The sequence below is a fragment of the Cavia porcellus genome, unplaced genomic scaffold, assembly GCF_034190915.1.
Source record: "Cavia porcellus strain 051 isolate PalLab524CR breed Dunkin Hartley unplaced genomic scaffold, mCavPor4.1 scaffold_30, whole genome shotgun sequence".
Taxonomy (NCBI): domain Eukaryota; kingdom Metazoa; phylum Chordata; class Mammalia; order Rodentia; family Caviidae; genus Cavia; species Cavia porcellus.
This window is the reverse complement of record NW_026947513.1, coordinates 37,571,355-37,595,464: the sequence shown is the minus strand read 5'-3', so window position 1 is coordinate 37,595,464 and position 24,110 is coordinate 37,571,355. Positions and strand designations below refer to the sequence as shown.

Below are 24,110 nucleotides of genomic sequence, written 5' to 3'. Positions count from 1 at the left end.
CTCTTTCTCCAAACCACTGCTTTTTCAATTGTGTGCGTGAAGATAGGGGAAAAATGCTAGAAATTATAAACTTCATTTTTTCCTTAAGTAAAAGTTAACTGTAACAGGCTTGCAGTTTTGGATAATATTTAGATAATTAAAGTTTGAGTCATTGATTAGTTTCAGATAAAACCAAAATACTTAGCAATGAATAGCCAAAAGTGTCTCTTTGATTTATTATTAAGTCAATGCCAACTTTTGCTATCACCATCTTCTGAGAATATTCCATTCAATGACTTCATTGAATGTCCATAAGAATGTGTGAGAAATCAAGAGAAAATACAAAAACAGAGATAAAATCAAAACAACTGTTCATTAGCTGTGCAATTAATGAGGTCCACTAGCAGATTATTTACAAAAAAAAAAATTTACCCTTTAAGTAGAATTTCAAATGTCAGATTATTGTGTCCAAATATCATTTTTACTACATTTTTAGATGTTAGATAATATGATTTTGTGAAACATCAAAAAATGACTCTTATAAGCACTGCAAGTTGACAGACTGGGCAACATCTCAAAATCAAACTATGTATGCTTCATACAAAATAATAAATTCAACAGTCCTAATATTTCATAGAAAATCATATTATAATCCATCAGCAAGATATGATAGTTACCTCTATCTGTATCAAAATAACATTTATTTACCTTACAAATATTTTATCTGTATATTTATCTCATGCCATTGTTATGTTTTTAGAAATCCAAGCTAATATTGTTTTTGTTAAAGGCCTCAAATATTAAACTTCACTGTTAGTATAATGAAAAACTTCATCAGAGTAAGAGGGGAAAAAAATGGAAAAAATATCTACTCTCTGGATTATTGCGATACACATTAAACAATTTTATTTTACATGCAGTCTAAGTAGAAGAGACTGAGGAAATAAAATTTAGGAATCATGGTGTTCCACAAATAAATAAAAAAGACTTCTAAAACATAAAAATGTACTATTTTGAAATTCATGAAATTTATAGAGAATAACTATTTCTCAGAATTCTGGCTAATTTAAACATATTTTTAATTACATAAAAATCAACATAGCACATAGGACAGCAACACTAGTAACCTGGAAGGGAACAGCAGAGTTACATGAACAGAAGAGTCATGTGGTGAAATGTGAGGTTAAACACCAGTGACTGAACAATTGTTCTCTTCCCGGTACCTGATCCTTCAAAGAGCAAAACATAAAATGCTGCTGTAGAAATGGCTGGATGAACTAAAAAAATCGAAGTTAAACATTTTTCCTGTGTATTCCAAAGATATTTGTGCGAACAATTTATTTTAAATGTGTACAGATATTAAAATCTTTTACATCTGTTTTTTATAGAACTTTAATGAAAATTTCTCACTCTAATCTCTCTTTTACCTATCCTTCTCTATTTCTGTAGTATCTATTTTGGGAAAATCAGCTGTAGTATCTGTTGGGGAAAATCATCATTGCAAAACTGAATTACTGATATTTGTTTCAATGAGTGCCTGGAAAATAAGTTAGCGTTTAGTCCTACAAAATTATAATGTCAATAACTGAGAACTTCCAGGTATAGTACAGGAAATTAAAAAAAAAAAAAAAAAAAAAAAAAAAAAAAACACTAGCCAAAGCTTTAACAAAGTTAGGAATAGATGGTTTCCAACTATCCAGAAAGTGACATCTGTCTCAAAATGCATGACTAAAACACAAAGCAAACAAGTTGAGTCATTCAATAACATAAAAATTTGCAAATGTGTAAGGGAAAAATAAATTTTAAACAAAAACAAAAGCAGATCAAGAGTTTCAAGAAAAAAATTAGAACTACTTAAGAACAATATTTGTAATGGGATATGGTCACATATTGTATCATTCGGCTTAATTTGTTAATGGGAAGTACATTAATCAACATGTAAAGTTATATGACTGAGGGCAGTAAGCTAACAGGTTTCTTTAGGTAAATTAAAATATCCTAATAATGGTGATGATGAGTACATGAACTGTGAACATATATGAGAGAATTGAGGTACACGATTTAAAGGAGTTACATCAATTTTATGATACGTGAGTATCACTAAAGCTATTCTCTAAAAGTATGATCAATCTTATATTTGTCCTTAAGATATCTTTCAAGACTACCTCAAATCATGTTTTTTCCCTAGTTTTAGTATTTTCCACAACTGGTATCCACAGAATGAACTCAAATTCATTTATAATTGACACATTTTGATTTAAAAAGTGTTGCTATTTGTAACATTAAGACAAATGCCTTTACACAGCCTGTGACCCTACTTAAGGGGAAAGTAACAATTTTAGCTGGTCTTTTGTTTCCTTTATTTTATTCTATTTCTCTTTATTTTATTTTATATTTCTGGCCAATTTTTAATTCTATTGTTTCTATTCACCAACACATAAGCTATTTTAAGTAAGCTCCCAATGGTTCTGGTGTCCTCTGAGGTCTCCCCTTTTTAGGAATTCTCATTTCTGGGAAGCAAGTTGCTTTATTTCCAGAATGTCCAGATTGGTGATTAAAACGGTTCATGGTAGAAAGTCATGAAATTTAGCTTATTAACTTCTGCACAAATTGATGTTATCTAACCTCATCTGAGCCTTTGCTGCTGCTTGGAAATCTTCTCATTAATGTCTAATTGGCTCCTTAGCATACTTTCTATAGTGCTTATTTTAAAGCTTTTCAAATCTCCTGTCCTTTCAATGTTACCTCAGCTTTTCCTAGATAGGAGCATTTCTCTGTGTTAAAATTTTCTTTGCCTATTCCCTTCACACCCATCTCAGAATAGAAAGATCATTTTATCATGTTAAAAAAGTCTTTACTAAGTTAACCTAACTTGGTATACCACATGCCTGCCAAGATCTAGCTTTATAACAGGCAGTAAGGCCTTAACTTATGTGGTCCTTGATTTTCTCTCTTATTGGTAATATGAATATCATGTGAAGCTGATGTCAATACTGAATCAAGAGCTATTTAATCTCGTGTTAATCACATCCATTCTCTGAGTCCCAAGACCAGCAGTGGCAAACCTTTCAGAACTTTCAATGATAAAAAAACAGCTGGCTACAATACGCCACCAGTGCCCGGGTTCTTTCCCTTGCACTCAGCCTTATACACAGAATGCACATGGAGCATTTGATATTTCTCTCTCCAGCAATTTCTTATCAACTTGATTCTTCTCACCTAGAACTTAGGACTGCATACTTAGGACTTCATCTTTTAAAATCCTCCCCCATTACCATAACCACCTAAACTAATATTTTCATTGTTTTTTGACTAAAATACCTGAAGGCTCTACTTTCTCACTCCTGATTTATCTCTGCCTGCCTTTCCACCTGGTTTCTGCTTCCAGCACTTTCTCAAAACAGCTTCTTCAAAGGGCAAGTGATCTTCGCTGAGTACTTAGCCGACCTGAGTTACCTGTGAACGCATAACCACTGATTTAGAAAGAACTGAAACCTGACTCTCATTTTCCTTAAGAATACCACAGTTCTTCCTGGGGCTCTGTTACCTCTGCTTCCTACCTTCATTTGCACTCTCAGTCTGTGTCCTAAATGCGGGCCTTTATCCGACTCCCATCTCAGCTTACGTTCTACTTTCTTGTCCTGAGACTTACATTAATTCTCAGGATTTCAAAAGTTGTATTTACGTATGTTACAAAAGCATTTTCTGCTGCACACCTTTCCAGTATGCTGGACATTTCTCCAGGCATGCGTCACCAATTTAAAGCCATACTAGGAATAAAATTTGTCACTCAACCCACTCCAAGCCCACATATGAAAAAGAAAAAAAAGAAACACAAGCCTTTCCTGCTCTTACATTTTTCGTGTTGAAGATATAGAAAACTTTCCAGTGAGTAGGACTTAAATTAGTGGAAAAAAGAAAGGCCACCAGAATTGGGAAGTATGTCATTCTGTGACAATACATCTGTTTGTAGCTCTACATGAGACAAATACCTGAGTGCCCTGGAAAATAATAAAATGATCATCCTTCCAATGACTCAGGTGTGCTGTAGAAAAATATACTGTTTTTAAAACGCAACACTGAGTTTCAAGAATGTTCTGTTCTTTTTTATGTTTTACCAAAAGCTTAACCAGACATTGAAGAATGTCAATTTCTGTGATAACAGAAAATTCAATACTTGGGCTGGGGATTTAGCTCAGTGGCATAAGCACCTGCCTGGTCGTGAGTTCAATGCCAGGTACCAAAAAAAAAAAAAAAAGAAAAGAAAATCCAACACTTTTGTTTTAACTGGATTCACAGAGGAGAGAGGCAACACGGAAAGCAACAGTGCACTTACACTTTGTCTGTCCCGTAACTCCTGTAGTCCACGGCAGCTGACACGGCCACGATGAGGGCGGGCATCCCGTAGCCCACCAGATAGAAGTACTTCCTGCGGGAGTGTTCGCTCTCGAAAACCTCCACCAGCATGATGTAGAGCTGCACACCCTCCAGGAACATCCAGGTGAAGGCAGCCAGGAAGAAGAAATGTAAGAGGGCAGCAAAGACAGCACAGGCAATCTAGGAAGGAATAAAACATCCAGTCACATCTCTACCACGGGACTGTGTGTCAACTGCACATAAGCACATAAGCAAAATCAGCATTTGCCAATACTGCAATAGAAAACAGACTCACAGGGGAATCCCTGACGTGTGATTCTTTCAGTAAAAACATTAAGACTAAGAAAATGTAACATATTTTAAAAGGTGTGCTGAACATCAATAATGGCTTATGGATGAAAATAAGGAAAAATTATGATGCATTAGGGAAAGTCTACAAAGTGCCCATGGATAGCTAGTACTGAGCTCGATCTAAGGAGTCCTAAGTTCTCTCTCTCTCTCTCTCTCTCTCTCTCTCTCTCTCTCTCTCTCTCTCTCTCTCTCCCTGTTCTCATTGCTGGGGATTGAACCCAGGATGTTGTACATGCCAGGCAAACAGTCTACACGGAGCTATACCCTCAAGGCCTAAATTCTTCAATGGTAAATGAAAGAAAAACATTAAAACTAAAAGGAATAAAATTTATTAAAAATGAACAATATTAATGTTAATGACTATTTGAGTTTATCAGTAATAATTGCTCGCCTTACCTCAGAAAACATTTAGATGGCAGTACAAATTTTAGTCTGCTCAAATGTAAAAGTGGATTTGGGTAAAATAAAGGGTTACAGGAGTGTCCTCTTTATCTATTTTTTTTTTTTTTTGTACTAACAGTCTAGAAAAACTTGGTTAAAAAAAGACAGCTTTTCATTTTTTTACAATGTAGACAGTTATGCTGCTGTCTGCCTGTTATCCTTCCACTCCAGGAGACTGAAGTGAGCAGATTACAAGTTTGAACCTGGACTACGTTAGCAAGATTTATAAAAAGAGGAAACAACAAGCTGGGCATGTAGCTCAGTGTGAATGTCCTGGAGTCAAACCCCAGAGCCACAGGTTCTATAAGGTTCCGCCAATCATCTATTTATTTCCCATTCTTATATCAGGTCCTGAAATTCTTGTTCCTTTATGTTCTTCTTTTCTATAGAAGTCTGGTCTAAAATCAATAACTCCTACTAGAAAAGGTCAAAAACTGACACACATGGTCAGAGGAGTGAGTGGGGATTCATTGACGAGTAAGATCCCTAAGAAATGAGTGAACTACAGTCATTTTCAGTGGCTGGAAAGAGACGAGAGGCCATCATACATCTGAGATGAGAGACAGTCAGGCTTAAAGACATGGAAACTAGCTATAAAAGCAAAAACAAGTTCAGTTGACTTGTGTTTTATCCATGTTTTTCCGTATCATTAATTACTATTCTTTATATTTCATGTCAGAAACTAGTTTTATGCAATATGCAATGTTTAGTGAAGTTGCTGGTACTGTGTTAACACCAGGAAACAAAAATAAAGATTTCTAAGTAAAAAGAAATCACACAGTATTTGAATCACAGGTTAACAGAGGAATAAAATTATTTATTCTGGGAAAATAATATAACTTCTCATTTACTGCTTCGTCAAGTTAGAACATAAACTATTAGTTTTTGTTATGATACAGCTTTACTTTGCAGGGAAAGAAATGTGTTCTTTGATTGCTTATTCAGTTACATGAATTTATAGGAAAAGCTGTCACATAAGTATAAAATAGCTACTTAAAAATATATTAACCATAATTGTATCCTTTACAGTCATTAATCATGAATGCATAATCATAGGCATGAATCTAACTGCATTTTTTATTATAAAGCACTCCGTATGTGTGGACACATACTGGAGAACAGCATTAAGTCACTGGATTCTTTATTATGCTCTGAAGTCTTCTTTAAAACAAAAATTTTACTTTGCTTTGCAGTTTAATCACTGGAACAAACCTACACTATGTACATGAATTGTAAGTAAACAAAAGGGGCCTCATAAGAATGATGAATGGTTAAAGCCAGTCTTATCCATCAGGTATTATCTGTATATTTTCCCCTGTTTTACCAAAACCAACTGGATAGTGCGGTTCCAGTTTTTCTTTTCTAGCCTTTCCTCCTCTCTCTTTCCCTTCCTCTCTGTCCTCTCTCTTCTCTTTCCTTCTCTTTTCCTTTCCTTTCTTCCCTTCCTTTCTTCAGGCAGTAGAGAATGAGGATTGCCCTAAGAGATGAATGAAATCCAAGAAATAAAAATGCCACGTGAAACACAGGAAGAGCTTTTATGTCCTAAAACTGACCCGTAATTTATATTGTTTTCTAAAATATGACAGTCAGGAAAATTATTATTCACATGCAGTTTGTAAAACTGTTTTTGACAAGCAGACAGTTTTAGAAATACATTATAATACTCAAAAATAACAGTTATATCTATTAGAAGTGACATATTGCTATTCCCTAAAGGATCCTATTAAACTTTCCCCAATACTCTGATCTACAAGTTAAAAACTAATGAAAATATAATGAGACCTAGGTGTGATAGCACATGCCTATAATACTAGCACTGAAGTTGAAGTCGACCTGTGAGGTAAGCCTAGCCTGGGCCATCGAGCTACTTATTGATAATCTGTCCCAAAACACAATTAAAAATAACAAGAGTTAGGGATGTAGTTTAGTATGAGGTCCTGGGGTCAATCTCACTACTAAACGCATAAATACAAAGATAATGAAAATACGAAGTTCCTTAGAAAGGAAGGTTATGAAAGATTACAAAACAGAATTTCTGAAGAAATATCCATCTCCTTGATTGCTGATGAGAACATACCCATTTAGAGATGCTTACAGCATCATTATGCCGAACTGTAAGGACTTGGAAGCAACCAACAAAGATGTCCTTCATTAGAGTAATGGCTAAATAAAGTAGCATATGATACCCTGCAAGATTATTCAGTGCTATTAAAAAAGACAGCAAGAAAACTTATATGTGTGTGTATATATGTATATAAATGACAGAAGCCAATTCGAAAAAATCTGCATCCTACATAATTTCAACCATATGCCATTTTCGAAAGGGCAAAAATATGGAGAGTAAAAACAAATCAGTGATTGAAATGGCTTAGAAAGGAAGGAGGGATGAATAGCAGGAGCACAGAGAGTTTTTAGGCACTGTGTTATTTTAAGAGTGGATGTACGCTGCTATCCATATCTCCAGGCCTGTAGAATATACAATACCTACCACAAATTCCATGTGAATTTGAAACTATGGCTTTGAGGAACAGTGATGCCTTCATCCTGCATAAACATACCCCTCACTGTCGGAGTAGCAGGGCATAAGGCCGCCCTCACATCCTCATCCTCCTGCACAACAGGAGAAGGCTACACGGAACATTTCTGAACTTGTTGCACAATTTTGTAGAAAAAAGAAAATGGTTGTCATACACAAACACATGAAAAAAGAAGAAAGGTACATCTCAGCCGTAACACTGTTTCTTTATGATAATGGAACATGAAAAGTCAGAGCTGAGTAAGGTATGAAAATTACTATCAACTGAAAGAAAGGCTATTTTCAACCCTGACTGCAGGTGTGCCCAGTACTGGCCGTATGGACCAGCAGGAAGGGAGAGCTCCCTCCCTCCGTTGGGACTGTGGGTGCAGGGGCTTACAGGCTGGTCAGTTCGGTTTATTCCGATCAGGAAGAGAAGCTCCGCTACAAAGAGGCTGATGCAGAGGTTCTTGTGGATGGTGTTCCGGTCACTCTGGAGCCCACGGAAAAAGCAAAACGTGAAGATGCAAATCAGGAGACAGACAAGCGACAGCAAAATTCCAACCCATGTGATCACATCCAGAAGGAGGTCATGGACAGCGTCACTGTGCTGTGAACACAAAAAGACAGTAAGTTGTACTTGTGCATAGCAAAGTAGAAAGAGTCTGGACTCAGGAAACACGATTTTAATAACAAACTAGATGGCTTCCACCTCTGCAAGGCATAAAAGGAGTTAATTATTTGGGTTTTCTCTTCCACAGGCAAAGCATTTTATCTCTTTTCTAAGGTGTGGGTCAGTTCAGGGATGTCAGTAGTGTTCTTCAGTGCACCTATTTTAGGACATAAATAGCAAGAAGAGATCAGCCAAACATTTCAAGGGAAAGCTTTGGTCTGTTAACCAGTGTTACCTTTTAGATTATTTTTCATGCAACTCCTGCTGAGGTATACTGTCTTCAAAAGATTAAGCTCAACACTGAGGGAAGTGATGCTTCTACTGGGTTTTGAATTACCCAGAGAATTTTCTTTTGTATGTAAAATATGCAATCCTGCATCCTGCATCCAATCAATCCTTAATCAGAATTTTCAACCTGAGTTCATAAAAGTATGCATTTTTATAAAAGTCCTCTGTTAATTCTGATGAACAGCCACATATGCGTTCCATTTATTTGGTGGGAAAGCTCTAAATGAATGAGGATATTCACTGGATTTATAGTCATATTGAAGGGCTTAAGGAGGTAGGAATTTAGATCCTTGAAGGAGTTTACATTAATAGAGCCTGTTATACAGAGATGAAAAATAAGTTTTCAGAATTACTAAACCAATAACAGCATAAAGCAGATAGCAGAGCTAAAAAATAAAAAACAAGAAAAAGTTAATGAACACTGAGTCTATACTTCATGAATCTGCATCTTTTAGCTTGTATTAAAAAATCCTATCACCTCCACATTTTCCCTGTTCTATGGCCTGCACATTATTCCACTGTTACACTAATTCTAAGTTCAGAACTCAGTGGTCACCCTATGGCAGCTTGCCTCCATCTAAACAACTCATTCAAAGCTTTAATATTCATGGTGGCCCAACATACCTGTATAGCAAAAGAATGGAGCAGAGTTGAAAATTTTCCTAGGACTGTCCTCTCCTTTCTTTTGAGATTTGCTGCAAAGCTCTAGATACCTAACTTCATTAACAAGGTGTAAGTAAGTTATTCTATATAAATCTAACAAAGTTGTGAAAAATTAGTGTACTAGATTTACAGTTACAAAATGGATACTTCCCCAAAATCTAAAATGTGCTTTCAAAACAAGAAAAAGGTTCTAAACAGTATATCATGTGTGGAAAAATTTAAAAGACATAGATCAGTGACACTGACTGGATGGATGTCCAGAAAGGTATGAAGTATAGTAATTCACGTGAAAGAATTTCTATTAGAAACAAGCAGATGCTGCACTTCTGATACCTTTTCAGAAGTAGATCTGATACCTTTTCTGTGTAGATCATACACTTCTTTTTCTCTGTTTTAAGACAGAAGTAACTATGTTAATTATCTTCCTCACTACCTTAGGGCAATTGTAAAATACATACATATCTAAGTCTTCTATTTTTAGTTTTTTTCATACTCTTTGAGATTATACTTAATGTAAAAATTCTTATAAATGAGCCATCGTGCTGTAATCTAAATCCAACCACTTCATGCAACCAGTTATGACTTCCCAGGTGCCATTTCATAAAGACCTGCACTAGGCAATGAAACAGGTTAAAAATATTGCCTGTACAACTCTCAATTATATTTCCTGAATATATTTCTCATAAGCAGTGCAACTCGTTAAAGAAAACCATAAGAAGTTTTGTTTTAGCTACTTTGTTCTCTAGAGGATACCATTAAAGCAGTGTTTAGCCTCTGCTGGTTTTAAATTACTTTTAGCATATGAGATCAGACAGTGGCTAGTGTGCCCTGAGTGGAGAGCTACATGCTCTCTTCTTTGACTCAAAGGAACAGTGCTGTGATCAGATATCCAGGGCCCATCTGAAACACAGCAGCTTTCAGCAAAGAGGAGAATGACAGGAATGAGACATCCTGAAATGTATCTTAAAGACTTATAATCATATACGAGCACACAAAAGAAAGTGAAAAGGAAAGAAATGAGAAAGGAGGAAAGGATGCTAAGAGAAAAAAAGGTGCAAGGAGAAGAGGAGAAAGAAAAGAGAGAAAAAAGGGAAGGGAAGGGAAGGGAAGGGAAGGAAGGAGAGGAGACAGAAAGAGAGGAGGGAAGAGCAAGCAAAAGTCTCCAATTTTTGTATGAGTATTTGCAATATTAGAAATTATTTATTCCATGCCTTAGTAGGACCTACAAAAACCCCATGCAGAGTCATTGAGAGAAAAATATCTGATGTCAAAATGTCAGTAGTAAAAGTATGTAACACTCAGCATAGTACCCAGGAGGCTAGTGATGAATTCACCTTCCAGTTATGATTGTTCAGTTTGAAACACGTCAACACTGGACATCTGAATGTCTACAGTAGTGGGACAGAAGCACCCATTTGATACAACTCAAAGTTTAAATGTTGTAGATAAGATGAAAGGAAAAGAAAAACAGACATTAATTCTAATATGAGATATAAGTTTAAAGAATCTTGTTTACTGTGTAATAGTCTGCATAACTGAACTTCTAGGAGATAGTGGCTGAAACTATAAACTCCCTTCAAGAGACTGAGGAATTAAATAAAAGTCCAGATGAAACAACATGATAATGGAAAAGCATTCCTATTTTAGAGGCTTCAGTTTTGCAAGCATTATATACCTCAGTCATGTAAACTAAGTACCTCTAGAATGAAGATCATATCCATCTCATTAATCTTATATTCCAGTTTATATCTGTGTATCACACACTTTTTATGCTGTGTGTGTGTGTGTAAGTGTGTGCTGAAGCCTTAAGTCAGGGCCTTGGGCATGCGAGGCAAGCATTCTAGAACTAAACTATATCTCCAGTCTTTTAAATACTTGGCTTTGAATTTTTACCATCCCATACCTCTTACATCAAATCTTTAGAACTAAACTCTCAGGTCCATTTGATCTCCGTGTGGATGTTCTTAGTATGACATCAGATACCACACTTTCACTCTGCTCTCTTAGCAAATCTATTCTTTGAAGTGTTCTGGCCAAAAACTTAGAAGTCATGTTGATTTCTCTGTTTCTTTCATGGAGAACATTTAGTCTAGGAGGAAATACTGTAAATTTTATCTTCTAAGCAGACAGCTTCTCATGAGTTCAACTGCACCAAGTTGGATGAAACCATCTGATGTTTACATAGATTACTAGTTGGTTTGTCTACGTTAAGTCCCCTTCTGTATATTCAGCAGAGCACAGAAATTCATTTTAAATTGAGTCGTGTACAGGTACCAACTACCTGTGAGGAATATGATGATTATGTACTATACATGCATACTGATAATTTTTTTAAAAAAAATAAACCAAAAAGTGAAAAAGATTATATGTGGCAAAGTCATTCCTCTGATTAAAGGCTCTGGTGGCTCTCGTCTCAAAGAAAATAGAAACCAAAATACCTTCAAACACCCACACAATCCTGCAAGCTCTAACCCCTGTCATTTCTTTCTCTCATATTCATTTCAGCCCTCAAACACTGCTAGCTTTGCTCTTTAATAAAGCAGGGACACTGCAGTCCCGGGTGTAGCCATTTGATGTCCCCTTAGCTGGAAGGTCCTTCAAAGGGTACTTTCATGGCTGTTACCCTCCGTCAGCCCCCCATTCCAATGTCACTTTCTCACAGAGGTCTTCTGAGTTACTATACCTAAAATCACAAGCATGTTTTCTCCGTTCTCTTTTTGTTGTTTGTCCTGCATTATTTTTTCCTTAAAACTTACTTACATATTTTATTAATTATTTTTTATTTCTAACCCTCCCCACCAGAACATAAGTCCCACGAGAGTAAGATGTTTCTCTCTTCCTGATCAGCAATATCTCAGCTCCAAGGGTAAAAAGTACATATACTGCCTTCACAATTACTGTGTTGATTGAAAAAAAAAAAATCCCTCTTTAGTTACAAGCTATAAGTTGCATCATACTGCAAAAGCATCATTTTTGGAACTCTTTATTCTTAAATTATCTGTTCTAAAATTTTAAGAATATAGCAATGGTAGTGTCTGAAGTCTCAACTATTGGGGAGGCTGAGGCAGGAGGATAACATGGTTTGACATGTCCAAGAGTCTGACACAACATATCAAGCCTGGGCAAACAGCAAGACCGCTATCTTTACAAACAACGAACAAAAAAACAACAACATTAAAAAGCCACATGTATATATGTATGAAATTTTGAGAAATGATAAGGAAAATTAGATAATGACAACATCACTGCATCATAATATTTTAAGATATCCTGAAATGTCACACTGTCAAACATTAATAAAAACCAAGTTAAAAGCACAGCTGCAAATAAGAAAAAAATCAGCGTAATCCTTGGAAGACTACCTTTTACTCCCACAGTTACTCAAGCAAACTAGAGACACTTCTTAATTTACAGCAGCCCAGCTTCAAATGAAAATATGGTCAGCGGAAATACATTCAGTACACCTACTCTGCTAGAATGTTCTGCGAAAGCCTCGTGAGTTTGGAGGCTGGGTTTTGGAAGGTGGTGGTTATGGGAGCCTTCTATTCACTATTGAAAAACCCATAGCTAAAAGTGCCATTACAGAGGGGGTCTTTGTGGAAGAGCTGGGTCAGTGGGGACCCACAGAAAAGGGCCCGAAGCTCCTCCCTCCTCTCTGCATCCTGGCTCTCCTGACACCAGCACCTGTCCTCCACACAGGGACCTCTGCTGTTGTTTCTGCCTTGGGGCAGCTGACATGGAGTGAAAATGTGAACCAAAGGAAACCTCTCCTCCTTAGATTGTGGGTGCTGGGTATTTTGTCCAGAGACGAAAAAGTGATGAAGAAACCTCCTGAAAATCATGGCTTAGCAGTAAAGCACCCTCAGCATGTGGATTCCTCAGCTGAGGATGAAGTGTGGCAGAGTTGGAGCTGTGGCTTACTGCCCCTGAGCAGCATCATGAGAAAGGACTGTACCAGGTGCCACGAAGCTCAGAAAAGGCAGAAATTCGGAACTTAAAAGCATACCTTCTAGGAATGTCTATTTCCATTTGCATCTTAAGGTTGAAAAACAGGATACGGAACAATCATAATTTGAGGACTTTCTGTTTTTTATCTCTTTAAGCCAGAATCCTCAGTAACATAGGAGTATAATAATTAACATAATATATATGACAGTAAGAAGCCAATATTTCTTTTTTATTTCTTTGTTTCATCAGAATATGCTCTGGATTTTTTTTTTTTTTTGTTATCTAAATACAACTTTCATTTAAATAACCAGAAGTCTGTAAGAATGATAAAAGATAGATCAGAAAAATAAGAATAGCAATAAATGTGAATGTTATTTTAAGTTAAGGACAACAAAGTAGTTAATGAATTACATAATTTCACTTTATAACATTCACCGTTCAGTTTATATTATTATTAATATTTGTGTTACTAATATATTAAAGCCATGAGATGCCCGTAGTATCTGAAGAAGGCATATTTTAATTTTAGAACCTTAAATCCCCTTTCATTACTGCATATTAATTTTTAAAGAATAAAATAAGAAAGGGCACAATTTCATCTATATATACTTCCTTAACTTATAAAAAGACAAATCAAATAGCAAAGATTTACAATTAAAGTTTTTTTCTAGGACCCATGCCATTAGACATTATACTTTATTTTAAAAAAATACGTGGAAATTCTACAAAACAAACAAACAAAAATAAACCAAGAATAAAAAGCTAGAAGGAAAGTAGCTTCCTAAGGTAAGATGGGAAGACATTAGAGACGATCCAAGAGACCATGGCAGGAAGATTTGTCACAAGGTACTATCAGGAAGCCCAGCAATTCCTCTTTAGAAGGAAATTTTTACTAAAACAAAATTTTGATTTTTAGCCTGTTGTAAGTTTTTTTCCTCATATGGAAAATACCAAATGATTGGTAAGACCTACAGAAAGTTTCTGATTATCCTTTTATTTTTATTCCACCTAATCTGCTTTGTCTTGTCCCTATGGAAAGCTTACAGAGTTCTCAAATGCCACAAAAGCGTGAAGGAAGAAAAGATTATTTGAAAAACTGTTTTGTGAAAGCCACTCATGCATTTAATGAAACAAAGACCAAGTTCCTGGAATAACGAATGCTTCATGATTTAAACAAACTTCAATGAGAATATAGAAAAAAAATCTTTATGAGGAAGTCTGCAAATTTCTAACTTCATTATCAAAAAAGATAGTAAGCAAACTAGAGAAATAGACCTTAAAATATCCTTCATTTTAATTACATAAACATTTCTACATGAGGAATGAACTCTATATACTAATTTTGAATTCCTCTGATAAAGTGCTTTTTTGTTGTTTAAAAAAAATTTGCAAGAGTTTTTCAGACACTGGTTGAAAAATTGCTCTATAATAATTATTAACTTAAGGCCAGAAATTATCGAGAATTTGTATTACTTCCTGCATAATTTGGTGTATAATAATTCATTAATTTTATCTTCAGCTACATTTATTAAAGTACAATGATATGATTTTTAAACTGCTTCTTAAACATAACTTATTATGATGTATTTATAATATAGTTAATATGAGATGTTTTAAATGCAAATTTGTGAGCATTTGCTTTACTATTAACACATCACATGAGATAAAACACTGGTTTGGACTTTGAACTTCACTGAAGCCAGCAGGATTCCAAAAGGCCTGTTTTCTGATAAAAGTGGCATGAACTCTACGAAACAAGTTCGTGACATTTCTATAATTCATGAACACCAGGTCACCAGGCAAAAAGGCCACCTTACAGCTCCTGGGAAAGTAAAGGGCTCGGTGGTGTGAGAAACTGAGATTTCCTTTGCAGAACAAGGTGAATGTCACCGAGTAGTGCAGGACTCTGTTTCTTACACTCTTAATAGTAAATTAACCACAGAGCCTACAAAAACCTTCCAAATACTGCAGCAAATAAAAAATAAATCTATTTTCAATCTTTCATTAATGAATGAGACATATTATCCGGTAAAAGCATACATAAACACACAAATTCAGTTGTCTTGTGGGTTCAGTAGAACTTATTCAGCAAAAATATTTTACTCATAGGATAGTAATGTAGAAACCTCTGAAGATTTTGTTGGGGTGAATTAAAAAACATTTTCCACCAAATTTGCTGAACCAGATCCACAATTGTTACAATCTTACATTAACTGGATGTTAAATTTAAACACAGCTTTACAAGGGCAACATTATATGTTCTTAAATATCAACCAATAGTGATCAATTTGAATTTTTAAAGAAAATAAAATGATCTTTTGATCATTTTAAAAATCTGGAATATCTGGGCGAGAAATGAAATTTTAAAAAATCATTTCTGAGATATAAAGTAGTTAACAAGTAACTTTTAAAAAAATTTTTGATTTTTTTTTTATTAAGTAATATTGGAGGCCATTGAAACTGGAAATTGAACATATTTGCAGGGCTGCATGGCCAGGACATGGCCGACCCAAGGACAAAGGGACACCCCAAAAGGCAAAATAGGGCCACAGCTGAAGACACCTGGCTCCAACCCTAATTAACAAGATCCCTAGTCACAGCCATCTCACTCCTGCTATCAATTTCCTGCCACAACTGTTATGGTGGAGATAAGACAGTTGTTTTAAATTAGCATAGACTATCACTTGGAGAAGTTGTTGAGGTGACTTTCCAGCTCTTGCTCAGACCCCACCCTGTCTTCAGTATCCCATCTCCTTTTTTGAAGACATAATAAATATGGACCACCTAGAGAAGTTCTTTGTCTCAGCCCTCAGGGTATCAAATTCTGCTAGAAGGTTTTAAGCCTTCACCATACACTCATTTGGGAGAGTGCAGATTTTGGCCAGCTCCTCAATAAAGTTTCAAAATGTCACCCTTTATCTGGACTTGTTATTTATCTTGTTAGGGTACAAAGAGCCTAACAGTAATATATAATCACTTTCTTCAATTTATGAATAAAGAAAGCAAAGCAGGAGGAGTTTTTCCCTAATATTATCCTAGTGGTATACAACAGTTAGGGTCAGCAACACAATGACCAGGGGCCCAGGTGTGCCAGTCCTAGTGCTGAAGTTTTACATCTTGACAAAAATTTTAAGACATGACATGAAAAGGCTCAGATTTCAGAAATGAGTGCAGAAGGTTTGAAAAATATTAAATCCACATGACAACCTTGAAAATAGAGGGTAAACACCATTTTTAGTGTAAATGGATACAATATTGAGAAGTTACTTAAACTTTTTCAGTAATAAGGACTGAACCAGGGGCTCTCACACTGGCCCTTTTTGTTAGGTGTGTTGGGATGGTGAGACCCACTTTAATTTTGCCTGTGAAACACCTGCTTGTGCTTTCTGTCAAAATTGCTACTTCAGTGTTAATTTATGAATATTCTATGTTTTCTAATCATTTCATGATGCAAACCAAGTGAACATATCAGAATATTTTATATGGTAACACTGAAAAAAAAGGTAACCATCTGTATGGTTTTAGATATACAATGAAAAGACAAAAGAAAATGGGTAAGGAAGAAAATCAAATCTGAGCACTCTGTGTAATATATAAAATAAATCTGGACTAAGCATGGTTAGAGAAGGTTATAGGAATGCACATATGTGTAAATCTAGAAACTTAATATCATAATTCTAGGGTCCTAATTTCATAAATCTTTGATATGAGAAGCATTGTTTCATAGATAAGTTCAAAAAAGCTTTTAGTTTCCTAGAAGAAGATCTCAATTTTCAGTTGAAAATACTGGTCTTTGAATTAACTGTGTTCACCTCAAGAATAAACATCCAGCATTATTTAGGTATCATGATTGTTAATGCTTCTAAGTATAGTTTCTTTTCCTGATTCAAAGATTGTAGCTAAGAGGTTATGAAAGTCAAAGAAAAAGAAGTTGTGATCACAAAAGTGTTAGGCTTACATAATACATATCTGAATTTGTCAGATCTTGCTAGTGTAGATGATTTTGACAAAACATTGTGACATATGGAATCATGGAGAAAATGACATTTGCTCTAGATTTTAGAGTCTTTAAATGTGAAAAGTGAAATTTACAATCACCTTCTTGAGTGCTATTAAGGTTTTTTTTTAATTTAGATGATATTAAAGACTTAGAAATTTTAAAATGTAAAGTAAATTCTATTTGTCTGTCTGCATAGTTGACCATGAGAAAAGTAAAATTTGGAAAATTCCATTTAGGCTATCAACTACCGAGAAAAGAAAATAAGCCAAAGCCCAGAACAGCACCCCTCCAACATCAGGGGAGACAAAGTGAATCCTTACAGACACAGAGAAGCCATACACAGCCCAAAACATTGCACATCTGCCATCAAGGGAGCCCCGGTGAGCTGCCAGAAGGCAGAAACACTGCCCATCAACTCTCTATTACCTGGGAACCTTGGTTCAGAGAAACCCAGGTGCTTGGCCCATTCCCTTACACCTTGGAAGAGCCATCTAGTGTGGAAAGCACCTGGGACCCCACAACAGGCTTCTCCAAAGGAAGCCAGGAAAATGTTAAGACAAAGAAGCAAAATGAAATCTCAGACCTCCAGCCAACTGAGAACAAGTCCAGGAGAAACAGATATGAAAGATATTGGAAATGCACATCTGAAATTTCTGACAGCAAATCAAGTAAAGAAACAACTCTACGTGGCTATAAAAGAACTCATATCAGAAATAATATCTCAGGTAAAAAAAGAAATGACAAACATAATGAAAGAATTGTTGACTATATTTAAAGACATACATAAAAGAATAGAGGAATATAGAAAAATGATGGAAACTTTGAATGAAAAAAAATATAAGAAATAATTAGAATGAATGAAACATGTTCAAAGAGATAACCAAGAAATTAAAAAATTCAGTGAATAGCTGGCAAAATTACGTGAAGAAAAAATTTTAAAAAGATAGTTTTTCAGACTTCAAGACAAGATTACAGCTAGTGATAATGAAAGGAGAGATCTCTTAAGAATATATAAGATCCCAGAAACAATTCCATACATGCAAAATGATGCAAAGAAAAACAATATAAGTTTAACAGATGTTAACCAAAAGCAGGAATCAACACAAATGAAATAAAAAAGACTAGTTAGAGAAAAAATAGCAGAAAATTTCCCAAGTATGGGGAATCTGACATCCAGATAATTGATACATATAGGATTCCAATTGCCATAACCAAAATAAATCTGCACCCAGACAGATAATAAAGATCCAAGAAATTCAGCAGAAGAACAGAATGCTAAAAGCTGTTAGGGAAAAGAAACACATCACCTATAAAGGAAGCCAGCAGAATCATGGCAGACTTCTCAATATGAGTCATCAAGTGAAGAAAGGCTTGGAAAGAAATATTTCAAGTCCTGAAAGAAAAAATAACCTTCCAATCCAGACTGGTGTACCCTGCAAAACTATCTTTCAAAATTAATGGAGAAAGAAGATACTCCCATGCCAAAGAACAGCAACATATTCAACCCTACAAAGAGTACTAAAACATATTCTAAAGAGAGAAGAAATGACTACAACCCCAAGAACACAACAAAAAGAAACCACTAAGCAGGGAAAGCACTCAAACAGAGGGGAAAAGCAAAGAACAACAGCAGAATGATAACATGACAAAGACTAGTCAAGACATATAAGTTATCATCATTGATGTAAATTGAGTCAACTCATACATCAACAGAGGCAGAGTGGATCAAGAAACAAAATACAGCAATATGCTATATACAAGAAACACATTTAACTTAAAAGGAAATTCACAGACTGAAAGTCAAAGCATAGAAAACAATACTCCATGAGATAGGAACCCAGAAAAAAAGCAGGGGTACCTATTCTATTAGCAAACAATGAAAACTTCAAAACAAAAATCATCAAAAAAGATAAAGTCACTACATACTTGTTAGGGGAAAACCACTTGAGGAAGAGATAACAATCATAAATATATATGCACCAATATGGGAGCATTCAACCATGTTAAACAAATATTAACAGAAATGAAAAATCAAATAAGCAGGGCTCGGGTTTAGCTCAGTGGCAAAAGTGACTGCCTGACAAATGCTGAATTGTGAGTTTGATCTCTGGAACCAAAACACAAAAACCAACCAAACAAACAACAACAAAAACAAACAAACAAACAAACAAAAAACAGAAAGAAAAAATCAAATAATCGATAACAATTATAATGGGAAACTAATATCCCATCATCACAAAGAGATAAATGAACTAGACAAAAAATAACAGAAGTGAACCAAACTTGTTCATAAATGAACTTAGTAGAGGTTACAGAGTGTACCACCCAACAGCAACAGAATACACACTCTTCTCAGTTGCACATGGCGTTTGTCTAAAACAGACCACATACTAGTCCATAGAACAAGCTTAAGAAAATGCAAAGGAATACAAATTATCCAATGCATATTATCTGATGATAGTGTAATGAAATTGGAAATTAATGACAAAAAACCCATAAAAATTCCATAAACACATGGAAATTAAATAACACTCTCCTAAAAGCCAATAGGTCACAAAATTAAGGAAGTAATTATACAATATTTACAATCAAATGAAAATGCAAATAAAACTTACAAGGGCCTGTAGGATGCAATGTAAACAGTCCTCATGAAAATTAAAGAAGTAAATTCTCATATCAGGAAAATGGAATGAGATAAATACACAATGCTTCACCTTAAACTACTAGAAAAAGAAGAACAACTTGAGTCCAAAGTCCAAAGAAGGGAAGAAATGATAAAGAACTGAGCAGAAATTAAAGCAAGTATGACTAAGAAAAGAATACAAAGAAACAATGAATTGAAGAGTGGTTCTTTGAAAGAATAAAAATGATAAATCTTTACCAACCTTATCAAAAAAGAAAAGAAAAACTCAAATTCATGAAATAAGAAATGAACTCACTGCAGATTCTATGGAAATTCAGAAGATCCTTCATTACCTATTTTGAAAATCTATACTCTCATAGGATGGAAAACACTTGAAAATATAGGAATTACCAAAGCTGGTTCAAAAAGATATAAAAATTCTGAATAATTCAATATCAGTTAATGAAACTGAAAACATCATTAAAAACTTACCAAAAAAACAAAAACAAAAAAAAGCACATCCTGATGGATTCACAGCTGAATTCTACATGATTCTTAGAGATAATTTAACACCAATATTTCTCAAACTTGTTAATGAAATTGAAAGGGAAACAGTTCTTCCTAACTCTTTCAGGGAGGTAAGTATTATCCTGATACCAAAACCAGAGAAAGATCCAACCAAAAAAGAGGAACTACAATCTCCCTAATGAACACAGACACAAAAAAACTCAATACAATACTAGCAAACAGAATGCAGCAAATCATCAAGACAATTATACAACATGACGAAGTGAGATTCAACCCAGAAATGCAGAATAGTTCAACATATGCAAATCAATAACAGACAAAAACACATGATCATCTCAATAAATGCAGAAAAAGCTTTTGTTAAAGCCTAACACTCATTCATGATAAAAGCCCTACAGAAAATCAGAATAGATGGTCTTTACGTCAATCTGATAAAAGCATATACGACAAACCAACAACCAATATCATATTAAATGGATGAAAACTACAAGCCTTTAACCTAAAATCAGGAGTGAAACAAGTATGTTCACTAACATCACTGCTATTCAGTATAGTTCTGGAAACACTGGCCAGAGCAATTAGAAAAGAGAGAAATATAAAACATGTAAGGATAGGAAAGGAAGAAGTGAAACTATAATTATTCACAGATAATATTCTACATAGAAGACCCCCAAGACCCTATCAAAGACTTCTAGACCTACTAACCAAATTCAGTAGCATTCCTGAGTATAGCCAAGTATCAAAAATCAACAGCATGGGGCTGGGGATTTAGCTCAGCGGCATAAGCACCTGCCTTGCAAGCAGGTGGTCATGAGTTCAATCCCCGGTACCGATAAAAATAAAAAAGACAAAAAATAAATAAATAAATTAATTAATTAATTAACAGCATTCCTGAACACAAAAAACAAACTCATTGAGAGAGAAATTAGCGAACCACACCCTTTACAATAGCACCCCCAAAAATGAAATACTTAGGAATCAATCTAACAAAGGAAGTAAAAGATTTATACATTGAAGATTATAGTACTCTGAAAAAAATCAGAGAGAATTTCAGAAAATAGAAAAGTATAATTCGCTCATGGATAGGAAGAGCTAACACTGTGAACATAGCCATACTCCCAAAATTATTACAGATTTAATGCAATCCTGAAGAAAATACCATTAGCATGCCTCACAGAGTTAGAGAAAACATTCCTAAAATTCCTCTGAAAACAGAAGATATGGAGAATAGCAAAGTCAACAAAGGCAAGGCAGGAAGTATCACAATTTCTGACTTGAAATTATACTACAAAATTACTGTAATAAAATCAGCATGATACTGGCAAAAACAAACAAACAAAAAAACCAGATCTGAGAATCAATGGAACAGAATAAAAGGTGCAGACACATATTATCAAAATCAGTCACCTTATCTTTGACAAAGAGAACAAACAATTTCACTGAATGAAAGATACCCTTTTTTAATAAATTGTGTTGGAAAAACTGGTTTTATACATGTGGAAGCCTAAAACTAAACATGTGTCTATCATCATGTACTAAAGTCAAATTAGATCAAAGGTCTAAATATTAAAACAGAAATCTACTAGAAGACAAGGTCTAAATATGAAAACAGTAAATCTACTAGAAGACAAAGTAGGTAGAAATCTCGAAGACAGGGTCATGAAAAAAAAACTGCACAGGGTTCTCATCTTACTGTAAAGTTTTTACATGTCAAAATAATCACCAGCAGAGCAAAACAACAATGCAAAAAATGGTAAGAAATTTTAGTCAACTATCCCTCAGACAAACACTTCGTAGAACATAGAAAGAGTTGGAAAAAAAAATCAGGCGGCCGAATTTAAAGACCCAATCCAAAAAAAGAAAAGAAAAGAAAAATGAGCATCTGAGATGAATACACACATCTCAGATGAAAAACCACAAATGGCAAATAGATACATGAATAAGTATGCAGTATCACTGGTCGTTTGAAAAATGCAACTTAAAACAACACTGAGATTTCATCCCACTTCAGAAAGTGGCTGTCATCAAGAAATCAACCAATAACAAACATTAGCAAGGCTGAAGGGAAAAAGGAACACTTCCCACTTTTGGTGGTACTGTAGACTGGGCGACCACTGGGAAAATCAGTGTGGAGATCCAGCAAAAAACTAGGATTGGTAATCCCATTCAACCCAGCTATCCTCTTTCTGGGTATAGGAGCACAATTTATAACACCTGAATCTTGGAAACAAACCCGATTGCCGATTAATCACAGAATAGATTTTAAAAGATTGTGATTTTTTATATAATGGAGTACTACTCATCTATAAAGAAGGACGAATTTCAGGCTTTTATGGGTACATGGATGCAGCTGAAGACCATACTCTAAATGACATAAATCAGAGTCTCATGTGTAAACATTGCATTGTTTCCCTAGTGTAAAAAATTAAAAAATTAAAATGTAAATAAGATCCAAAATGCACAACACATGATATTGTGATATGGAAAGAGGAAGAAACTGCTCAAAAGGAAGGAAAAAATTAGTAGGGGGAAAGAGAAAAGAAAGAACAAAAAGTATGTATCTGTGTGTGTGTATATATATATATATATATATATATATATATATACACACACACAATAATTAAACTAATTTCTGTTAATTCATTAAAAGAAACAATTTGTGCTTTCATTGTCTGATCATTTTTTCATGCATATTTCTTGGAAACTGAGCAACAGCTTTGAAGACAACTATATGCAGTGTATTAACCACTGCTAATCTACTATTATTTTGTTTAAAATCCTGTATCATCATTTTTATTTTTTAAAAAATAGGAAAATAAGAGAAAAGAAAAGCAAATAATTCTTACATACTGAATACTCCATACAAGTTTATACTATAATGATAAAAAGTGATGTCAGTTTCTTAACTGTGATTTTTCAGTTTCATAATGAAAATTTCAGTCACATTTCCGATTTCTTCAAAATGTGCAGAAGCACTTAAGGAGCTTTTGGACATTCTAGAAATGGAAGACGATAGCATCCTGAAGCATATATCTGCATGATGGCTATCTGTGAGGCAGGTTGTAAAAAGATACTAAAAATATCAGCTTTATGTAAAATATATTTTCAAACTGTGAGGCAAAAACCGTGTCTCTCTAATTTTGAAATAATGGTGAAAAATGGACAAAAACAGTACAGTTAGACAGAAATTTACATGATGTCTCTCCGAAACAGTTGCTTGAAGTCTAAAGAACTTAAATGAAACCTGGAAAAAGGTGCACTGATTCTTCCTGATCTGAAGTTCTATGTAGGTTAAGATGAAAACTCACACAGTAAATATCCTCAATTTTTAAAGTTTAACACTCCCCCCCCCCAAAAAAAATAAGTCTCCAGAAAAAAGCAGTAACATTAAACAAGGTTTTTTGTTATGTTTACTAAAAATACACCATGTTTAGAATTCTCAGTTTTAATTTCAGCAAGGCAAAAGAATGTGCTTTCAAAGCATCATCCCAGCTGGGCATGTGCCGGACTGGGATACCAGAACTGCAGGAGGCAGAGTGAGGAGGATCGAGTCCTGCCTAGATAATTCTCTAAGACTCTGTCTCAAAACACAGTATTTAAAAAGGGCTAGGGATGTAGCTCAGAGGCAGAGAATCTTTAGGTGTGATCACCAGTACCAGAATAAACAAAACAAACAAATGTATACGTATCCATCATCCTTCACAGTTTTTAACATGTGTTAACA

General features: G+C 34.8%; 1 protein-coding gene across 41 annotated transcripts in view; it reads right to left on the bottom strand.

Annotated features, from left to right (window-relative positions):
* Positions 1–24,110, bottom strand: part of Adgrl3 (adhesion G protein-coupled receptor L3) — a 798,686-nt gene that overhangs the window by 105,809 nt on the left and 668,767 nt on the right. For all 41 annotated transcript variants that reach the window (XM_063240383.1, XM_063240357.1, XM_063240358.1 and 38 more), the window contains 2 exons: positions 8,064–8,273; positions 4,316–4,536 (listed from right to left, as the gene is read on the bottom strand). In XM_063240383.1, coding sequence (XP_063096453.1) covers positions 4,316–4,536; positions 8,064–8,273 — 431 coding nt within the window. The remainder of the gene's footprint in view (positions 1–4,315; positions 4,537–8,063; positions 8,274–24,110) is intronic.